Here is a 20,794-nt window from a genome sequence, read left to right as displayed (position 1 = left end):
AGGAAAAGAAATCATGACCTTTACCATCCAAAGCTTTATAGTTGGGAGGAAACAGGCTAAGAAACAGCTAATAACTCAGTAAAGTAGTGACTCTTAAGGGCCCAAAAGAGAGAGATGGAAAGTAAATGCTATTGGCACAGGAGGGAAATAAGAAATTATAGAATAGAGCAGTTGGGGTGCGGCAGCCAAAAACGTGGTGGAAGGGGAAGAAGATTCTTCGAGAAAAGCAGCTCTGTGGCAACCTTGAGTATTATATGTTCCCAGAGGAACAATGCTGTGAAGGGGTCAATAAAAAATTCTTGGGCTTTATTTGAGATTTGTCAAAGCAGTAACTCCTACCCTTTAAAAGGCCCCAATGAAGCTTTGAAGTTAACACCTCATTGCGGGGAAGTATGATGGCTTTTCATTCTGTACATGTATACCCTCGCATTACAGAGCAGGACAGGGGACACTGCCTGTACCAGCTCTGTTCCACCTGGCTTCGGGACCCCTCTTCCTTTCCTGTGCCCGACCTGCTGCCTCAGCTGGGGTGTGTAAATCCTGCTGTTTGGAGGGCACGATGCGCTCCCAGGGTTTCCCAGCTGATAGCCCCAAATGGCAAGTCGCCAGTCTGTTACTGTTCCCAGACTCCTGTTTTTTTTCCATTCTAGAGATCACCTTGCCCATTCTCAGCCAACCCCGATTTACTGAGGGCCTACTCAGTGAGATGTGTGTCAAAGTGCTAGGTAAATGTCTAGAGATGTCATGTGGGTCTGTGAGGAGTCAGGAATGACCCAAGATCACTAGCACTAGAAAGTGGTGTGTGAAAGATGCTGATGGGGGATTGCAGGCCTCGGACCCGAAGATCAGGGGTTCTTTTATCCCCCCTTCTCTTTTTGGTTTTACTCCTTCCACCACACTTTCTGCTTGCTCTGAAGACCCAAGAAACCCCAGTGGGTAAAGAGAGGCTATTTCCTTTCTGCCTGTAGACCTTGTTTGTGGGGGGGGGGGGTGGCGGATGGTGAAGAAGAGGCAAGATTTTTTTTTTTTTTTACTTCTAATATTGATGTTATTTCTATTTGAGCTTCCTGGGCATTTTATTAATATATTCTCCCCAGTGGGTAAAGAAAGGCTATTTCCTTTTTCCCTGTAGGCCTTGGGGGGTGGGGGGAAAGGCAAGATTTTTTTTTTTTTACTTTTAATATTGATGTTATTTCTATTTGGGCTTCCTGGGCATTTTATTAATATAGTCTCCCCGTGTATATTAGGTTTTGCTGCTGCTGTGTTAATGAGCAAGTTTCTTGCAGCTCTCTTTATGAGAGTTGCATTCCTTTGCAGGCTATCTGACTGTGGCCAGAGGTGCAGATAGCAATCCGGAATGAAACACGTCTGTAGGAAGCCAGCAGGTCCTAAGGGAATCAAACCCTTGACCTAGGTATCATTCACATTATGCCATGAGCAACTGAACTAATTGCCCACGATTTAGCAGATTAGATCCAACAAGACCTCAAAGAGTTGTCAGTATATCCCAAAGATAGTAACTCTCACTGGGGCAACATGTAGGTACCAGAGAGCCTACTTAAATACTTTTAGATAAAGTTAGGTTTTTAAGGCAAGAAATATATGTACCTGTGACTGTGTCAACCAGATTCCTTAAGGGTAACTAAGATTGCAAAGAGGTCATGGCTCTGCATCTCTCAGGCTGCCGGATTTTGTAGGGTACATGGCTCCCCTTCTCGGGATCTCAGCTTCCCTATTTGTTAATGGGTGAGATTAGCATTGATTAAGCAGTAGATGAGGAATTTGGACCTTTCCACCAGATACCCCAACCAGCAGAGGAGGGAAAATGGGTGCTATAGGGAATCTGGGGGACACAGTCACAGGTACATATATTTCTTGCCTTAAAGGGGGACGTAGTCTACAATTTTATAAGTACAAAATTTTGTTCAAGTCCCTTTTTGTCTGTTTACCTAAAAATTCACCCAAGTGTTGTATTCTATCCCATATATATCATATTACTGTCCCATATACCCTGTCTCCAAGTTGAGTAAAACCAGCCGATTGGGAAGGTGCACCATGTTTATCTTGGGCTTCAAGTAACTCCTGGTAGTACTGGCTTTATTTAATCAGTAAGTTGTAGGCAGGAGTTTGAAACTGGCTCGGGGGAACTCTGTGCTACAAGGCACATCCCTGGGGCAGTCACTGAGTTTTGTTTTTACATTTATAAAGTTAGATTGAGGTGATAGTACTTTTAGGACTCTCCAGGCTTTTATCTTGACCCTTTATTAAGTAGATAATACATTTTCTTTACTGTAGTTGATATGATATCTAGGTCTTTTTTTTTAAGTTTGTAGTTGTAATGTGGCTAGTTATGCAGGTGTGCATAGTTAGTATACAATGTCAAGATTACCCAAGAAGGCCATCTACAGAGATACGTGAGTTCATGTACAAAACAGAGATTAAAACTATAGATGCAACCTTATTCAGTGAAAGAAAATTTAATTATATCATTTGCTTCTGCAACAATTATTATAAATAAACTGAAGATTAGGAAGGGCTTTACTTTTTTTTTTCTTTTTAAGTTGAGAGTTCCATCTCCTCATCTTAGATTATTATATAAGGGATCTCCTGTGAAACTGTAACGAGTTGTTAATATTTCTCCTTACAGAACACATTGCAGTATGTTTCAGAAACATTTCTTGGTAACACAAAAGGATTAAGGGAATTCTAGAAAATTCTATTTTTTGTTGGTTATAAAAATGACTGTATAATCCCTTTAAAGTCCACATTAGCTCTCTTTGCCCGGAAGGAGTTAATCCTCAAGACATTACAGTCTCAAATGACTAGAAGCGATTGGTCAAAATTCTGTAAGCCTAGCAGAAATTCGTTGCATTGTTTTCTATAAACCACAGCCAGAGCTCATTAATTGAAAAATGAATGTCAATTTCCATTAGCTGGCATCTATAAACCAAAAAGGTACAGTGACCCTGGCATGGGATGGGTAATAAAAACATCAGCAAAATGTCTCAGGTAAAATAAGAGAAGGTGTGGGGGTGGAGGAATAAATTCAAAACCATATTGGAGTTTACTGGCAGGGCCCCACACCAAGGGTTTTAATGAGGCTTCTGCATCAAAATAAGGGAAACCACATGGAATGTTAATTATGACTACAGCATATTTTAAGTACAGATACCCATGAGAAGCATTTCTTTCTTTCTTTTTTTTTTTTCTTTTTACGTTGACAAACCTATCTGTGTGAGCTCTGTGCTTCTGGGGGGGGGGGCGGCAAACGGTGATGTTTTTAGTATGACTTCTTTCTGTTTGCAATTGTTCACATTATTCTGGTTTCTCTCACTTGATCTGCACATTGAACTTAACCTGTACAGAAGTGGCCTGCCTGCAGCTATTAGCTCTGCCAACTCCAGTTCACCTAGCTGCTCTGCAAGGGAAAGGCCGGCCCAGGGACCTGTGGGGCCCGCGTGTCGTGCGTGCGGCTCCTTCGGCGGAGGGCATAAATAAGCACAGGCCAAAGAGAGACCTTAAGCCTCATCGGCTCCCGTTTGCCATCTGTCCTAATCACTCCTTCCACATTTGAACATTCGAGCTGGTTAGAATTTTGTAGCCGGGAGGGGCGAGGTAGAGGCCGGTCGAAGATGGGAGACTTTATAGAAAGCAGAGAGTAACTGCCCAGAGTGTGTCAGTTTTGGTTTGTCATCTTGAAAGTGTTTGCTTCTGGTACTCGAAGCTTTTTACCCTCTGCTTATGGGCTTATGGGCCTGCGGATTCCGGGAAAGCGCTCGTGAGGGGTGGGACCTTCTCTGCCTCCCCTTTCCCCTAAGGTTGTCGCTTCTCCTCCTGTCTCAGAGTTCAGGGAGGTGCTAGAGTGGTTAGAGCTGGAAGGGAACTTAGAGATCGTCCCCCTCATTTTACAGATGATGACACAGCCACCTCTGACTTCTGCCTCTGGCCTTCCCCTCTCAGTAAGAAGAGCCAGGCAGGTGAGACTTTTAACAATTGCTGGGCTGGGCGGGGCGGGGCTGTCTGATTGGTACTGTCCGATTTTTGAGAAAAACTTTTGTTAACTACGTATCGCTTTTAAAGAGTCGCTTTTGATGACACGTGCACGTCATGGCCCTTACGAAGATCCCAGGAATGTGCGTTTTAACAAAAATCAACAACTCTCAGTCAGCTGAGTATTTAAGGAAAAGTATTAGGATTATTCCTTTAATAAATCCTGTAGCATCCAAGAAGAAGGGTTAAATAAAAACAGGGCTGAAGAAGTACCTCCTGACTAAGGCCTGAAGAAGCACTAAGTGCTTTCCCTTACAGATAAAAGCTGTAGGAAAGGCAAACATGTGAGATGCAAAGAATTGGAAGGTTTTAGATGTGACAAAATCTGAAGAATGCTGGGATCATAAAAGTTCTTGTCCTAATTCTGTCAATTTTAGAAAATCATAACCCAGTCTTTAAAGATCACCATTCTTAAGCTTTTAGGCATTTCAGAAAACTGATTTCCACGTAGAGTGGTTTATGACTATGGTTTTATAAGTTTAAGCACCAAAAATAGCTGTTAAGGAGGCATACTCTTAGCTTTAGAAGTTAGAGGCCTTTACATTTCAGGGCAAAACCAGCTTTGCCTCCAGGTACCACTTGGAATTAGCCTGAAGCTAAATCTGTAGGATGTGGCACAGGGGCCTGGTGAATGGATGCTGAGGCGACCTCTTACTTGTCTCCCCCCGGGCATGGAGCCTCTCACAAAAACTACTGTTGGTACCTGGCCTGAATGAGTCCCAGGTCACCCAGTGAGGCTCGAAATGCAACAATTCCTAGGTACTAAGCCTTCCCCCCACCCCCACTTTTAAAACCTACTTATTTAGTTTATGACCCTTGGGAGAATTTCTAAGGGCTAGACTCTCCCTCTCTGCCCCCAGAAAAGTAAGATAGTTCCAGAACACATTGAAATCTGGTTGGATTTTTTTGACATCCATTACTAAGATGGAGAATAAAACAAGACTATAGATGATTTTAAGAGTTGAAAAGAAGCGGTAGGAACATGTAAGGGTATCTTTTTGAAGTTCTTTCATTGATGAAGGGACCCTGCCAAGAGTACCAAAAACAAAACAGATCACTATGGGATTTCTTTATGTTGGGTTGAGGAAAAGAAACATGTCCTGCTTAGTAAAAACATCACTTTCAAATATCTGAGGTGCTACGAGAAACAGAAAAAGAAAAAAAAAATCAATGAGGATTCAGTCTTAAAAGTCTGGTGAGTGAATCTATGTGATCGGTGTTGGGTTGGTTTACACATAAGACCTAGCACACGCTGGGGTTTTTAAAGCCCTTTGGGATTCTCTTGGGGGGCGGGTGAAGAACTTCAGGACTGTAAAGTGGAAAAAAAAAAAAAAAAAAAAAAAGACTGGGTAGTGACCGGTGCGTTTGAAGGTCTATTTGTGGCTTGCTATTCCTTTTTGGGAAGCTAAAGTTTTTTTTTTTTTTTTTCATGTAAAAATTCTCTCATTATTTTAATTGATATTTACAGATTTTTCCCCCCATCTTCTGTTATAATTTTTAGGTGCTTCAGAACTGGGCCCTTTTTCAGACCCCAGGCAGTTCCCAAGCATTTCATCCCTCACTGAGAGCCGCTTCTCCAACCCACGAATGCACTATCCAGCCACCTTTACTTACACCCCGCCAGTCACCTCAGGCATGTCCCTCGGTATGTCCGCCACCACCCACTACCACACCTACCTGCCACCACCCTACCCCGGCTCTTCCCAAAGCCAGAGTGGACCCTTCCAGACCAGCAGCACGCCATATCTCTACTATGGCACTTCGTCAGGATCCTATCAGTTCCCCATGGTGCCGGGGGGAGATCGGTCTCCTTCCAGAATGCTTCCGCCGTGCACCACCACCTCGAATGGCAGCACGCTATTAAATCCAAATTTGCCTAACCAGAATGATGGTGTTGACGCTGATGGAAGCCACAGCAGTTCCCCAACTGTTTTGAATTCTAGTGGCAGAATGGATGAATCTGTTTGGCGACCATATTGAAATTCCTCAGCAGTGGCCCAGCGGTATCTGGGAGCCGCATCCCAAATGTATCAATATATACATATATAGAGAGAGTGCATATATATGTATATCAATTAGCTATCTACAAAGTGCCTATTTTTTAGAAGATTTTTCATTCACTCACTCACTCATGATCTTGCAACCACAGGAGGGTAGAGATACTGAGAAGCAAAAGGCCCGAGAGTGACCATCCTATCTAGGTTTCAGGTTGTTTTCTACTTAAAATGTACTTTTACAAACCAAGGAAAAAGGTATTTTTTTGTTGTGTTGTTGTTTGGCCTGTTATCACAAATCACCTGTTCCTATGCCAAGTCAGAGAGGTGGACTCCAGGTTCAGGAGGAAGAAGAGCAGAGCCGCTTCCTCTCTGTGCTTTGAAACCACACACCCTCGCGGTAGCAGCTGTGTTTGGACCAGTGCACTCTGCAGACCAGCTTCCAAAGCCGGTCGAGGTGCATGTAAAGGGCAAAGAGGGAGAATGGATGCTTCCTTTACAGTACCATCCATTCCGAGTAACTGTCCCAAACTTTGCTTTCAGGCTTGCCGCAAGTTCTCATTTGAACTGTTTGGTTCAGTTTTTGTTTTTGTTTTTTTCTTTCCTACTTTAAGAAAGTGACTTCAAAAAATACTGATCGGGATAGATGACTTTATTTTACTTTTTTATACTTTTTTTGTTTCCTTTTCCCATTTAACCAAAAAGAAATCCCATCCCTCAGTCACCCTCCCCACCTTTCTCCTTTTATGAAAAACTCAAAATGGCAATACCTTATTATAGCCATAATGGTATAGATAGTGTTTGCGTTTGGCTGTGTGTTGTTTTCTTTTTTTTTTTTAAATTATGATATGTGTAAAATCTGAGGTAACTTGCTAACGTGAATGGTCATATAACTTTAAAGATATATTTATAATTATTTAATGACATTTGGACCCTTGAAACATTTCTTAGTGTACTGATATGCTGACTTCGGTCTCTAAAAGTGCTCTTTATTAAATAACAAAATTCTTCAGTGGGCTGGAGCCATATCTGAAATATTGCTAAGCAATTTCAGTTCATCCAGGCACAATGTGATTTTCAAAAAATACGTCCATCTCCAAATATCTTAGATGTAGCTTGTTTTTGTGATGTATGAAGGAAATGTTATGCTTCGTTCTTTCAGACCTTGGATTGCCTCTAACACAGCTTTGCCTTCTAAAGCAATAATTAGGGATTTAAAAACCAAGTCTTAGCCCCGTATCACTCATGTTGCCCTTTATCAGCATGAAATGCTGGAGTGATGTGGTTTCCCAATTTCTTTTGAGTAACGATGACTCTTGTCATATTAAAAAGACAAGCACAAGTGAATCATTGAACTGCAGAAAAATGTTCTGTGGTTTCCTAGTTAAAGCAAAACTCTAAATCGCCAGGCTTTATAGTGTAGACATAGCTTAAAGCCACCCATGTGGCTAAAGGATGGATCATGATACGCGTAGGACAGTAACGCCAAGTTGCACCAGGGATTCTTAACCAACCCGCCTTACCAAACAGTAAGTCAGGAGAACCCAGATCTGCCTTACCCGAGGCCCTAATGGCGTCTCTCCATGGAATCTGCATTTAAAGGAGCAGGTGAAGTCATTGTCTTAATGGGCGCCGGGTCATCTGAAGAAGCAGGCGAGTTCCAGCAAATAGCTGAGCTGAGGGAACATCCAGGCTGCGGGGGCCCATATCCAACCCTGTGGGGTCAAGGGAAGGCAAGGCCATGTGGAGTTTGGTGTCTACTACTGTGTACGAATTTGAGCAGAAGCCCTCCTGTAGGATGCACTTTGAACACTCCTGGTGACCACATGGCAAATTCTTGAGCGTGAATCCTTAAACCAAGCCAGGCTCACTCCATGACACCACCGGGCAAATCCCTGCCTGCTCCCTCACAGGTCCGGGGCCCCTTCGCTTCAATTCTGTGCCCCCGCTGAGCAGTACTTTGTAGAGATTTGCCCCCAGCTCCTCGAGACCCTTTCCCCGTAGTCATTCCCAGGCCCACTTCATAGGCCACCAAGCCTGGCGGGACAGCGTGGGGGCACCTGGCGCTGTGCTACTGGCCGGGGGCCTCCCTTGCAACCACCCTGACTCCTCCCAACAAAAATCGAGGGCAAAACAAAAAACAAAACAAAACACTTTGCCTTCTAAAGGTTGTATACCAAGTATGCTTAGATAAATAAGCCACTTTCCTATTCCTTAACTAAGATGGAAGTAGTAACTGATACTATTTATTGTTTGTGTGTGGTAGCTTGAAGCACGCCACTGTCCATTTATTTGTTAAATGTAAAATATGTGTGTTTGTTTCAGCAGCACTTAAAAAAGCCAGTGTCTGGTTACACATTTCAATTTTAATTAATTGACATGGAAATGTTACTGCCAGTGCCAGCTGTACCCTATTTAATAGAAAAGGTACTATATTTGTACATTATTTTTTAATGTTAAAAGGGCTTTTTTAAGTTTACAGTACACATACTAAGTGACTTTAGGGATGCTTTTGTGTTGAAAGGTTATTATAGTGGCTGCAGGCAGCAACCCAGAAACACTTTAAAAGTTTTTTTTTTTTTTCCTTGGGAAAAATTCAAGCACTTCTTCCTTCCACCCTCACTCCAACCACTCCAAAGGGGTAAGTCACATTTCTTGGATTAAATTCTGCCCTTTTTCAGCCTGGGGGTTAAATATTCTCCCCCCCCCCCGCGCTTTTTTTTAACTGAACCCTTAATTTGCACTGGGTCATGTATATGATCTGTGATTTCAAGACCAAAGCAAAGCCTCACTACTACTACCATGGAACCATGTACTAGCCAACACTCTGTATTTCCTTCAGGTTCAAAGAGCACGGTTCTTTTTGTAGCATAGACGTTGCTGGAGTTTACAGCATGACCCACAGAGCCGCTTTCTGTCTTAGTTGTCTCACAAAGTGTGACCGGTGTCAGGGTTCCAGAACAGGTACCACAGCGTTGGGTTTAGATGAGTGAAATGACTTCCAGTCTGGAACCAAGAGACTCAACCGATGAGCTATGGTTTGCTCTTCAGAGCAGACAGTCTCACTGCACCCCCCACCGGAGGGGGGCCTTTTAAAAAAATGAGCAGAGAAACCCACACCAATAGGGATCATCCATTGCAAACACAGAGGGGAGGAGATGCGTGTGCTGGCTTAAAGTTCCTTCCATTCCCAGGAAAGGGACTGACTCAGAGTCTAGGTTAATACATGGAAACACAAAGCATGAGTGAAGACAATAATGACTTCTATGACATTCGAAAGAACAATAATAAATAAAATAAAGACGACTCTTCCAAACCTTGAATTTGTTGTTCTTAAAAGGAGAATGCATTTTAAAAATATTTTCTGTGTGAGAATTTTTTAGATGTTTGTTTACTTCATGTTTACAAATAACTGTTTGCTTTTTAATGCAGTACTTTGAAATATATCAGCCAAAACCATAAGTTACAGTAATTTCTTAGGTATTCTGAATAAAATTCCATTTTTTTTGGATATGCTTTACCATTCTTAGATTTCTGTGGAACAAAAATGTTTGTAGCATTTTGTGTAAATACAAGCTTTTCATTTTTATTTTTTCCAATTGCTGTTGCCCAAGATCTGCTTTCCCTGCACATATTGTACAAATTCTGCTTCGTGCCACAGGCCATGATTGTGGATGAGTTGACTTTCAACTTCAAAGGGACTATTTGTATTGTATGTTGCAACTGTAAATGGAATTATTTGGCATTTTTCTCATGATTGTAATATTAATTTGAAGTTTGAATTTAATTTTCAATAAAATGGCTTTTTTGGTTTTGTTACGTGTGTACTTTGGGTCTTTTCTCAGCCGCGGTTTCTTCTCTAGTCTGACGCCTACTTCTGCCTACACCTGGGCCCTTCTTGGCTATAGGACTTGCCAGGGCCAGAGGAGAGAGGGGGTCTCTATTACTGGAGAGAGGTTAAAACATTCCGCTGAGCGCTGCCTTCTTGGTTCGTCCTACTTCTGCAGAGGCGTGGGCGAAGGATCTAGCAGTGAACTCACTTCCTTATCAGCCTGTGTCCGAAGGAAAGAGTGCCCACCCCATCCTTGAGTAAAGCCCCTTTATTCTGATAAAGACACCAGCCCCGATACAAAGATAGCAGGCTCTGCGGTCCCAGGGTTCTAATCTCTGGGCACGTGAGCCGGAGCCAGCAAGTGAATCCTGGCTGGGGTCAGAAGATCTCAGGCAACCCTGCCCTAGGGGGTAGTCATTTTTCCTTCCCACATCTCTTTTGGGTTCTTAAAAAGAAAGTCAATCAAAGCTCAAGGGTAAGTAAAAATGGACCTTGGCCTGGAGAGCTGTAGCCTCAGAAAAATTCCACTAGGGAGCAGAACTCTAGTCTGGAGATTTTTTTTTTTTTTTTTTTTTAATGGGCCATTGTGTATTTTTGTAAGTCCCTCCCCTTCGATAAGGTTGAGGGCCTGGGGTAGAGTGGTTGCTCTCTTTATGTCCTGTGCTGTCGCTCCGCCTTGGCTTACCACAGTTCTAAAAGAAGGAGCAGAAACCGTGCAGCAGAGATGCTCAGGCGCCGGCCCGTGGCCCACATGACGCTAAGAGGGAGAGGCCTCCTTTGAGATCTGCTCATTCTTACCCCTTTGGCATTGTGTTCTGAGAAATCTTGGAGACAGCTAATTTCTAAGACTAGGAGACATCCTGAAAGCACACGGGTGAGACCTAGGCCAGTGAACTTGTTTGCAACTCTTTGAAGATGTATATTTATTTATCCTTTTATATTAGACATCTGTGTGGCTTTCAAAGACATTGCATGGGAGGTGGGCAGAGTGGCTTTTTCTCTCTCTCCAGCTTTGTCCAGCAGCATGGTTTGGGGCAAATGACTTTACTCCTCTGGGTCTCAGTTTTTTGGCTTAATGGAGAGGCATTGGAGTGCCAGTACCTTGGCACTGTTGACATTTCAGTCTGGATAGTTCTTTGGTGTGTGTGTGTGTGTGTGTGTGTGTGTGTGTGTGTGTAGGGAGTGCAGTCCTACACATTGTAGGAGGTTTAGCAGCATCTCTGGCTTCTACCCACTAGATGCCAATAGCACTGTCCCACTCATGACAACGAAACATGTCTCCAGAATGTCCCCTGGGAGGAAAACTCATCCCCGATCAAGCACCAGTGGGCTGGAGGCTCTCTCTAAATTCTTCGGTCAGGCTTTCTTGTGAGAATACATTGCTCATTAAAACAGAGGAGAGCTGGGCGGAAGACTGCGGACCTTCCGGGAGACGGACGTGCATCACCCTTTTCCATCCCTTCACCTGCTTTCACCCTGAGGTTGGGACGTGTTGTGAGGCGGGCTCCTGGCTTTCCCGTCTGCACATCCCCTCCTCCTCCTCCTTATGTCCCAGGGAATGTGCACAGCTGTGGGGCTTTGTGAGGCCTGGACGGCTTGGCCATGTGTATCATGGCTGCTTCTGTTCTCACTGGAAATGACAGGCGGAGGAAGAGAGACGTTTCTCCAGTGTGTCTGACCCCTTGTGCCCCCTGCCCCCCAAATATCTCATCATCAGGCATTGCTTTGAGAGTGGGTGTTTCCTGTTAACTCAGTCCCGGCCGACACTGGCCCAATAAACACCTCAGCTCTCTGTTGCAGAGTTTATTTGGCTGGGAGATGGGTATTGCCATGTAAACAGGAAGCCCCCTGAAGTTATTATCTACAGATGCGGTTGAAGAGCCACATGTTTATATTTATGGGATTTGAAAACAGTCTGAAAAGGCAAGGGAGGAGGTAGGGGAAGGCCTCGTTCACAATCAGTGAGAGCAGGGCCTACAGATCTTCATAGGCAGATTTCTCGTTCCCTCTGGAAATGGGTGGGTAACAATCATGTCCCAGCCAAAAGCCACAGCACAAATGGAGGCACTGGCTTGACTGATTTAAGCAAACAACCCTACCGTGAGCATCAGGACAATCCAGTCAGCTGGCTTCCCGGCCCCAGTTATTTGGAAATTATCTTAGAGACCAGTTCTAGGAAACACTGGTTTGGGGGCGTCTACAAAGGTTAGGAGGCTTAGGAGAAGATGATCAGGTTATAGTCTCTACGTTTTTCTGGGACAACTCAACTGCCTGCCACAGTTTTAGTGAGCCCGGGCCAGCTCGCCTGTGGGATCGCAGGCAAACTCCTCAGGGGCCAGGAAGGATGCCTTCTTGCCAGAGGTGTCGGGTGTTGGTGCAGAGAACGTGCAGGTGGTGAGACAGCTGGGTACACTGGTTACTCCAATTCCTTCTCTACCCACCTCCACGCTCCCTTCCTTGGCTCTCCCCTCAGGCCTGCAGAACGTGTTAAGCAAGGCCAGGTAGGAACCAATACAGGGACAGCGGATGCTCTATATTTGAATTCTGAGCTCTGAGCCAAGGCAAGGGAATCTCTCCCTTCCTTGTCTCCATTCCTGTGTACCCTGAGAAGCTTCTCTGTGACTTCCCAGAAGCGGGTATTCAATTGGGAGGCCTTGGAAGTGAAGTTTTTAAAAAGCTATGAATTTAGTTATGAATTTAACAAAGGAAAGGATCCACTGCAGAGGCAAAGGGAACCACACTGAGGGGTGTGTGTGTGTGTGTTTGTATGTGTGTGTGTGTGCATGCCTAAAGGGATGGAGCGAGGAGGCAGAGGGATGGAAAGGGATGCCTGAGCAACCATTCAGGGAAAATTGAAGCACGCACGTGCGCGCATGCACACACACACATACGCGCGCGCACACAGACATGCGCGGGCACACACATACGCGTGCGCACGCACGCACACACACACACACACACTCCTTGACACAGCATTTGTCTCAGGTGTTTGTTTTTCTTGCAAATCCTACAAAAGAGTACTGCCTTCATTCCACAGTGGTGAAGAAGTAATTCTTCTTCTTCATAAGGTTATTTAGAGGGGACCAGGGACACTGGATGCCCCCTGAAATGTCAGGAGCACGGTGAAGCTGACATTTAAGAAGGGGTTATTATTTTTGTGAAGCTTTTATTTAAGAGCTTTTTGTGACTCAACTGGCTTTGCTGTTGAGACACGCACAACTAGCTGGAAAGCAGAAAGATCAAGTTTCTGGAAACCCACTTAACTTTTACTAAAACTTATTTTATTTTGTTTTCTTATTTTGTTGCAATGATGTCTGGCCACTTAGTGGGGTTTTCTGGAAAACCTGCTTTCTGTTTTTAGCATGGCCAACGCAGCTCACAGCTTGATGACTCTTTTTTTCTTCACCCAAGGTCATTCTGTGCCACTCTGTAGCCAATAGAAGGGGAAGAATTCTCCCCCGCCCATACCTGTCATTCTTAAAAAGAAATCAAGACCATACAGCAAAATGGTAAAAGGGGGGAAAAAAACCGAGGTGGGAATATGGGGGGCAGGCAAAAATTCTTCCACCCAAGCCCCGCAAGAAGTAGTTTTGTCTGCACAACATTAAATGAGACCAGAACCCAAAATTGTAACCAGGTCTCAGGCAGCCTGTACTCTGTAGGCCTTAGACGTTTCTCCTGGAGAACCCAAAGTACCAGAGCGAGCTGGCTCGTGCAAAACTGAAGTAGGACACAGCAGGCTGCGTGAAATGAGGTGGTACAGGACCTGGTGGCTTTGAGAGGCAGGAGTAACCAGCAACTCCCAGCTGGGTGATGGACTGATGTAAACGTGTGAATTTATTCCTTGAAAAGAAACAAAAAAGCAGGCAACAAAACCGCGCGACATGCATCATCGTGGGAGAATTAATACAACGGTTTTATGTTTTAAATCTCCTTCGACATCATTTCCTTCCTAAATGAGGTCATTTATTTTTATTTTATTTATTTTTTTTTTTATAATTCCATCCACCCTTCTGACAGAGCAACAGCTCAGGCGAGTTTCACTTTCTGTTTCTGAGTTTCTCTGAATTCTTCTGCACCCCCTCCCGACCCCCCGCCCCAAGCGGAGGAGCCTTCTGTGGCATCCTTACATCTTCCCGGGCGGTGGGCTGGGGAAACGCCTCAGCCCAATTCTGTCTTCTCTAACACTCATTTCATATTTAAATCTTGGAAGTCACAGTGACCTTTCTCATCAGCCATGTTCTTCAAGAGCCTTTTTGTTTGCGGATTTGGGGGCATAGGAAGTTTGACTCCTTATCAAGATCTTCTTATTAGTGGTTTCACAGATGAGAAGGGCAGAGATTATCACTGAGTGTAAGCCTCCGCCATGGCTTCTGGAACCTTCGCTGTGCACTCGGGTTGCGCCGGGCAGGACTGCTGGGCCCACTTGCCCGCCTCGTGGGCGCAAGACCGAGAGAGAAAAGGACCCGGGAGGGAGGCAAGTGCGGAACTTTCTCAAGGAGTTAAGTGGTTAATAGGAACTCAGTTTTTTTATTGGCTAATAAAACCTCCCAGGGTTTTTCATATTATATGGTTCCTTCAGGCTCCCAGCCCGATGCTTAAAAAAAGAAAAAGGCGAAAACAACAACAAAAAGCTGGAGCCTGAATACCAGGGCCGTCCCAGTCTTGTTTACTTTTTCATTTCCGCAGTTGTAAAAAAAAAAAAAAAATTCCTCTGGTTGTTCAATTTTATCACATGGCAGGAGCGGATCGGTGTTTGAACGACTCCCGGGCTCCCTGCCTCCCAGGCAAGGGGAAAAGTCCGCTCTGGGTCTCCGGTTCAGAAAAGAGGAGAGAACCTCGATGCAAATGATGGATGCGTCGGCGGAGGGGGGGGGGGGTGGTTTGGAAACGCAGGCCGTCGGGGGAGGAGGGAGAGCAGATATTGAGCTGCGATACATCTCTGGAATCCTGGATGCAAATGATCTCTGTCCTTTTATTGCCAGTGGTGCTGTTCTCCCAGCAGAGCAGGATGTTCTTGTTTTTAATAATAGCCAGACCAGATGCTAAATTCTCCCCGGCAACGTGCTGTATAAGTGAGAAGGCAAACAGCTGATTCCTGTTAAGATGAACACCAGGAGAATAAGCCAGAAAGTATGAGAAGTCTCTGGAGGTTTTTGCTTTGTAAACCCCTGTTTGGCAGAAAGATCACAGAAGCCCGGGCTGAAAACAGTGTGTCCTCCTGCACCCGGTCCTCATCGGGGCGCTCGCTGGGGGCCTCCGCGCCTCCTGCCTTCGCCAGCCAGCCCTTGCCGGAGTGAGCCAGAGGACTGGCTTGCAGGTTCCCCCAGAGGGGAAGTCGGAAGCCCCGAGCCCTTTGGCTTTCAGTGACTGTAGAAAAATACTCATCAATAGGAGGAATTTTTTACTTGCTCCTTGCCATAGAAAATAGGGAAATCCTGAACAGGAGCCAATAACTTTAAAATGGCATCTTTGTTCCATCTTTTTCACTCCCTTCTTCCCCCTGTCAGAGTCTATAAAACCTCTCGGTTATTATTTTGTTTTAGAATATGCCACACATGTAAGATGCTGCTTTCTTCTCTCCCAGGGAGCTGCCAGAGCCAGAGGCGCTGTGGGGGCTCCGGGGCAGGGGGAGCCCGCTGACCAAAGCAGACAGCGACCAGGCCGCACTCTGCTGCTGCTCGGGCCACCTCAGGATGCAGCCCCGAGGTGGCTTCCCCGAGAGCAGGGGTGCCCTGTGTGAGGGGTCCACACAGAGCCCTCTGACCGTCTCTCCCTGGGACTTTGCTCCCAGGCCCGCGGGAGAGTGAGGGAGAGAGAAGGAAGGGCTGTGGGGAGCAGGTGGAGAGGCTCATTGTAGTTCCAGAAAGTCACTTTGCTCACCTTTCCTCTTGACATCATCCTCCTGGGCCCTCCCCTACCATACACAGAGGGCACGCTAGCCACCCGTTCCTCACTATTTTCTTCTTCCCTAGCTGTCCTCGAGGTTCACTCGGCCCGGGTCTCCCTGAGACGAACACCCTGGGGAGAAAGGAGTGGAGGCGGAAGATGATTTACTTCCTTCCCCCTTAGGATGGCACTGAAGGTCATCGTTTTCATTTCCTTTTGGGGGAAAAGTTCTATTTGGTACTGGTGGCAGGATCAAGTAATAACAGTAAGACTTAACATTTACTTTTCGCTGCACACTTGACTACGAGCCTGCTGCTTTGCTTGATACTTCACATGCCTTATGTCAGACTTCCCAGCAGCCTGTGAAGAAAGTAGTACTGTTTTTATCCCTATGTTTCTGATGAGGAAACTGAGGATCAGACTTGCCCAAGGTTATGCAACTATTAAGACTCAAGCCTCAATCTGCCCAATTCCAAAGTCTATGTTCCTAAGCTAAAACTTTAGATGCAATCTCCTTTATCATCCACATAATGAGAACTAAATGAGTTAATGAGATAAGAAAATGCCTAGCACGTAATAGATAGATGGTACCCATTATTATTACTCATAATAATTAAGACTATTATTTTAAAAAGCATAAGTAAAATTTTCAAATAGTTTGAATCACAATAGAGCTAGAGCACCAAGTGGAACAACTTTTTAAAAACGATTATTTTAGGTGGCTCAGTCGGTTACACATCTGCCTTTGGCTTGGGTCATAATCTCGGGGTCCTGGGATCGGACCCCACCTCAGGCTCCATGCTCAGCAGGGGAGTCTGCTTCTCCCTCTCCCTCTGCCCAGCCCCCTGCTGGTTCATGTTCTCTCTCTCTCAAATAAATAAATAAAAATCTTTTAAAAAGAACTGTTATTTTAACAGTTTAAAAAAATGTCACTCTTTGAGAGAGTAAATTTTTTTAAGAGAGAGAGCGAGCACAAGGGAGTGTGAGTGGGGGAGGCAAGGGGAGAGAGAGAGAGTCTTAAGCAGGCTCCACACTCAGCATGGAGCTTGACATGGGGCTTGATCTCACAACCCAGAGGTCATGACCTGAGCCAAAATCAAGAGTTGGACACTTAACTGACTGAGCCACCCAGGCACCCCACCCCCAAAATGTCACTCTTTGAAAGTAATATTTTTCATATATATTTTATAAACTTTTTCTACTGAACTTCATGGCTAAGTTTGTCAGTAGGCTTACCATGGGCTCCTTCCCTGAAGGAACTCAGAGACATTACATCACATAAACCATAAATATAAAATACATCAACACATCCAGAACAGAAATGTTGACCCTACCGGCACCTCAGTCCTTAATCTCTAATCTCTTTCAAGATTTCCCATTTAGGTGTGTTGAGTTTCGGGTGAATGTTGCTACTGATAAAAGGTGTTATTGAACTTAATTCTGCAGCACTGGCCTCACCTAATGGGAGAAAGACCCAAGTGAAGAAATTTCTGTCAACTTCAACTCTTACCTTTCCAGGGGTGGCTTTGGGGTCCATCTTACCACCTGACAAAGGGGCAGCACCCAGGGTCCCTATATCTGAACTGTCATCACTAAGAGGCAATGCTGTGTAGAGGAGACAGCTGATCGGAGGCCCAAGGCTTGAGGAAACCTAGCTGCAGCCTGAGATGGGACACTGGTGTGTGCCAAGCTTTGCACATGCACGTCTAGCCTGGAGGAGCCTCGGAAGGGGGCATCCATGTTCCCGGCCCTAGATTATTTAAATCTTTTTAACTGAACAGGTAGGGCTTCTCTCCAACTTTCTTAAAGCATTTTACAGACGATTTCCTTAAGTCCACCCGATATGGAATTAATATCCCATTTTACTGAAATCCCAGAGAACAGAAGTGAATTCTCTCCCTTTCACCCACTCTGCCTCCTTTTTGCCAATATTTATCAAACCCTTACTATGGCCAGAGCAATAGGCTGGCAGGCTTACCACCACTAAAAAGCATATTGGAAGACATCTCTGTTTAATTTATTTAATTTTTAATTTTTTTAAAGGATTTTATTTATTTGACAGAGCGAGACAGCGAGAGAGGGAACACAAGCAGGGGGAGTGGGAGAGGGAGAAGCGGGCTTCCTGCTGAGCAGGGAGCCCGATGCGGGGCTCGATCCCAGGACCCCGGGATCATGACCTGAGCTGAAGGCAGACGCCCAACCGACTGAGCCACCCAGGTGCTCTCCATCTCTGTTTAATTTAATGCCTCCCAATAAGAGATGTTTGTCAGGGCGTTCTTTATTTAAGCAAATTCATGAGAGCTTCAGATTGCCAGCAACAGAGATCAAAAAGCAATGGGTTTCTAGAGAGAATTTAGATAGTTTTGATTTCTGCTTATAGCCAATTTCATTTGCCATTTCTCATTTCCGAAAATACTCAACGTATTTATAAGGTACTTGGCATCTATATTTAGTGGTATAAGCCTTTCATTTCCACCACAATATATGGGAGGCTTGGTGTGTCTTTTAAAGAGTGGGTAATTTTCATACAAAGAGGAAGGGGCAGCTCTTCCATTTTCTCTTCCCTGTGGTAACAGCCATGCATCTAACCGTGCATTGAGGGGTTGAAGGGTGTTTTGAAAGGGGGAAGGAGAGAGTGGCAAAAAGATCCAGGTTCCAGATCCTTAACCCCTACTAACTAAATGTGTGACCTTGAACAATCCACTTAACCTCTCTTGACCTCCTCCTTAATAGTGGACAATAATATATTACCTGCTAGATGGCATGTTAAGGGACCGTGTAGTAACTCTTACCTGTAGATTTGTAGTGGTTTTGAGAACGGAGAAATTATGAGCAGTTTTAAGAGGTGCAGCTAGAGTCTGCCTAGCATTAAGAGAGAGAATGTGGTCCATTGTTTCTCACAGAATTGGCAAAAATGGCCATTTTGTAGAGGGTGAAGAGACGGAATCCCAGAGAGGTCAGATCACTTATGCAGGGTCACCCTGAAATTGATGAGGGAAAGCCGAGGGTTGGACATCTACTTCCAAGCAGCTCCCATCCTCATTCTCTGGAAGACTCTTCTTTCCTTTATAATGGTAGCATCTTCCCTATTCTCTTCATGAAGCACTGACGCTTCATTACTTTTCTAGTGTTTATGAACCGATTTTCATTTGATAGAAACTCAGGCAAGCTGATTCTGTTAAAAACTTCGTATACTCATGTAAATGAACTTCCAGCATACTGATTCCATACCATGCTCCTGCTAACCATATTGAAAAAGACCTGTTATATATTTCTTCATTAAAAAAAAAAAAAACGATAAAGTTGTATACGGGGCCTGACTTAGTGAGTGGGACATTTAGGCTAAGAGCATCCATGCCATTCCTTCCTGGACAAAGATGACCTGTCCCTTTAGGTGGACAAGAGGCCCCCTTGCCCTCACGGTGAAGGCTGGAGGTCATGGCCTTGTTGTGGTCAAGGTCTTTCTATTTGCTGTTCATGGTCCGGCTGTAGGGATGAGGCCACACTCTTGACTTCTTTAACATGGTATATGAGCCCCCTAAACAAATGAAAACGTGGCAGCTAATCTTGAATAAAGAGACACTGTTCATCTCAATTTTACCTTTTATTTGCTTATTGAGTTCCCTACGACCAGTGTGTCTTCTCTTTGCAAGCTGCAGAAGGAGACCCCATGCTAATGGGGCAATGATGGCACACACAGGCCTCGGTGTCGTGTTAGCAGACAAAACTTACAACATGGTTCATCATCCGACCCCTGACTCATGATAGACGTAACCGTATGGTACCGGGTGATGATCACACAAGCCATGGACAGGGCAGAAGGAGATGGAGGGCTGAAGGAGGGAGAATTGGTGGCCTCACCCTACCCCTTGTTGGGGAGGTAGTGTGAGAGAATTGTTGCCTCTCTTCACCATCCGCAACTCTTGTCTGATCTTCAGGGAGGGGCTGCATTTTTATTCAGGCAATAATGACTAGAAATGATGGAAATGAAAATGAATGAGACATATCCTTACCCTCAAGAAGCTCACCATCTGCTCGGGCAGACAGAAAGATAAACTCTTAAGTGACGATATAGTGGAGCGGTGCCATTGCAGAGATGTGAACCGAGGGCTGGCTCCCCACCTTCTCTCCGCCCCCCATAAGGAGGCAGCAATGCCTGGCCAAGGCAGGAAGATGACACTTGAGCTGATCTAGAAGAATGAGTAATCTCTGGCCATTCTGGATCTGCAGCTGAGCTGGGGTCAGCCCCACATTCGCCCTGCAGTGCAGGCCCTGGGAGTAGGCAGACCACCCCACCATGGAGATCCTATGTACAGCTCTTCAGAAAGACAAATAGTGAGACAGTGACCCCGGGCTCTGGGGTGTTCCTTAGCACGCCAAATCACACTTCCGCTGGTAAGATGAGCAAGAGGGATTCTCAAAGAGGTTAGAGTGGGGTGGGGGGGAAGTGTAAGCAGTGTCAGAGCCTCTCTGTGGGGTATGAGCCATAAAAAATGTTGAGAGGGCAGCCTGGGTGGCTCAGTTGGTTGAGCGTCCGACTCTTGGTTTCGGCGCAGGTCATGATCTCAAAGTCGTGAGATCAAGCCCCGCGTCAGCTCCATGCTGGGCGTGGAGCCTGCTTGGGATTTTCTCTCTCCCTCTCCTTTTGCCTGCCCCCCACTAAAAAAAATTTAAAAAAATGTTGAGAAGTGACAGCATAAAATATCAAACTTTCAGAGTGTAGGTACATTTTATCTAATTGCTTGCTCACCACCTACTACCATGTGCACTGGAGTCTGGATGAGACAGTGAGGGCGACTTTGGTACATAGGACCCTTTGGCATTCAATAGGGAAGGGTGACAAATATAAACGGGTGGGATGAAGTTTATGCTCTGGATGGTCACATACTCAAAGAACCAAGTGAGAGCTATGCCTGTGACTGACCCCACATAAAACTTTAAAGCAGGATCTTGGGGTCTTCTCCACCCACACCTGCAGGCGTCTCCTCCGGAGGCCGGCCCTGGGCTCTGCCTCTCCCGCCAAGTCCAC

General features: G+C 45.2%; 1 protein-coding gene across 5 annotated transcripts in view; it reads left to right on the top strand.

Moving 5' to 3' along the window:
- The window catches only part of RUNX2 (RUNX family transcription factor 2), a 227,880-nt gene that overhangs the window by 114,143 nt on the left and 92,943 nt on the right, over window positions 1–20,794 (top strand). For 3 of the 5 annotated variants that reach the window (XM_088023954.1, XM_088023952.1, XM_088023955.1), the window contains 2 exons: window positions 3,912–3,977; window positions 5,552–9,863. The exons of 1 other annotated variant lie outside the window; for it this stretch is intronic. In XM_088023954.1, coding sequence (XP_087880080.1) covers window positions 3,912–3,977; window positions 5,552–6,030 — 545 coding nt within the window. In that variant the 3' untranslated portion in view covers window positions 6,031–9,863. Of the gene's footprint in view, window positions 1–3,911; window positions 3,978–5,551; window positions 9,864–20,794 lie in introns of those variants that run through there. One more of the 5 variants, XM_088023953.1, reaches the window with a different exon arrangement.

The sequence above is a fragment of the Eumetopias jubatus genome, unplaced genomic scaffold (genome assembly GCF_037043125.1).
Source record: "Eumetopias jubatus isolate StellerSeaLion01/CBP00866 unplaced genomic scaffold, mEumJub1_p1.0 scaffold_6, whole genome shotgun sequence".
NCBI classification, from domain to species: domain Eukaryota; kingdom Metazoa; phylum Chordata; class Mammalia; order Carnivora; family Otariidae; genus Eumetopias; species Eumetopias jubatus.
Note: the sequence above shows the minus strand (reverse complement) of the source record. Positions and strands in the feature narration are given on the sequence as shown.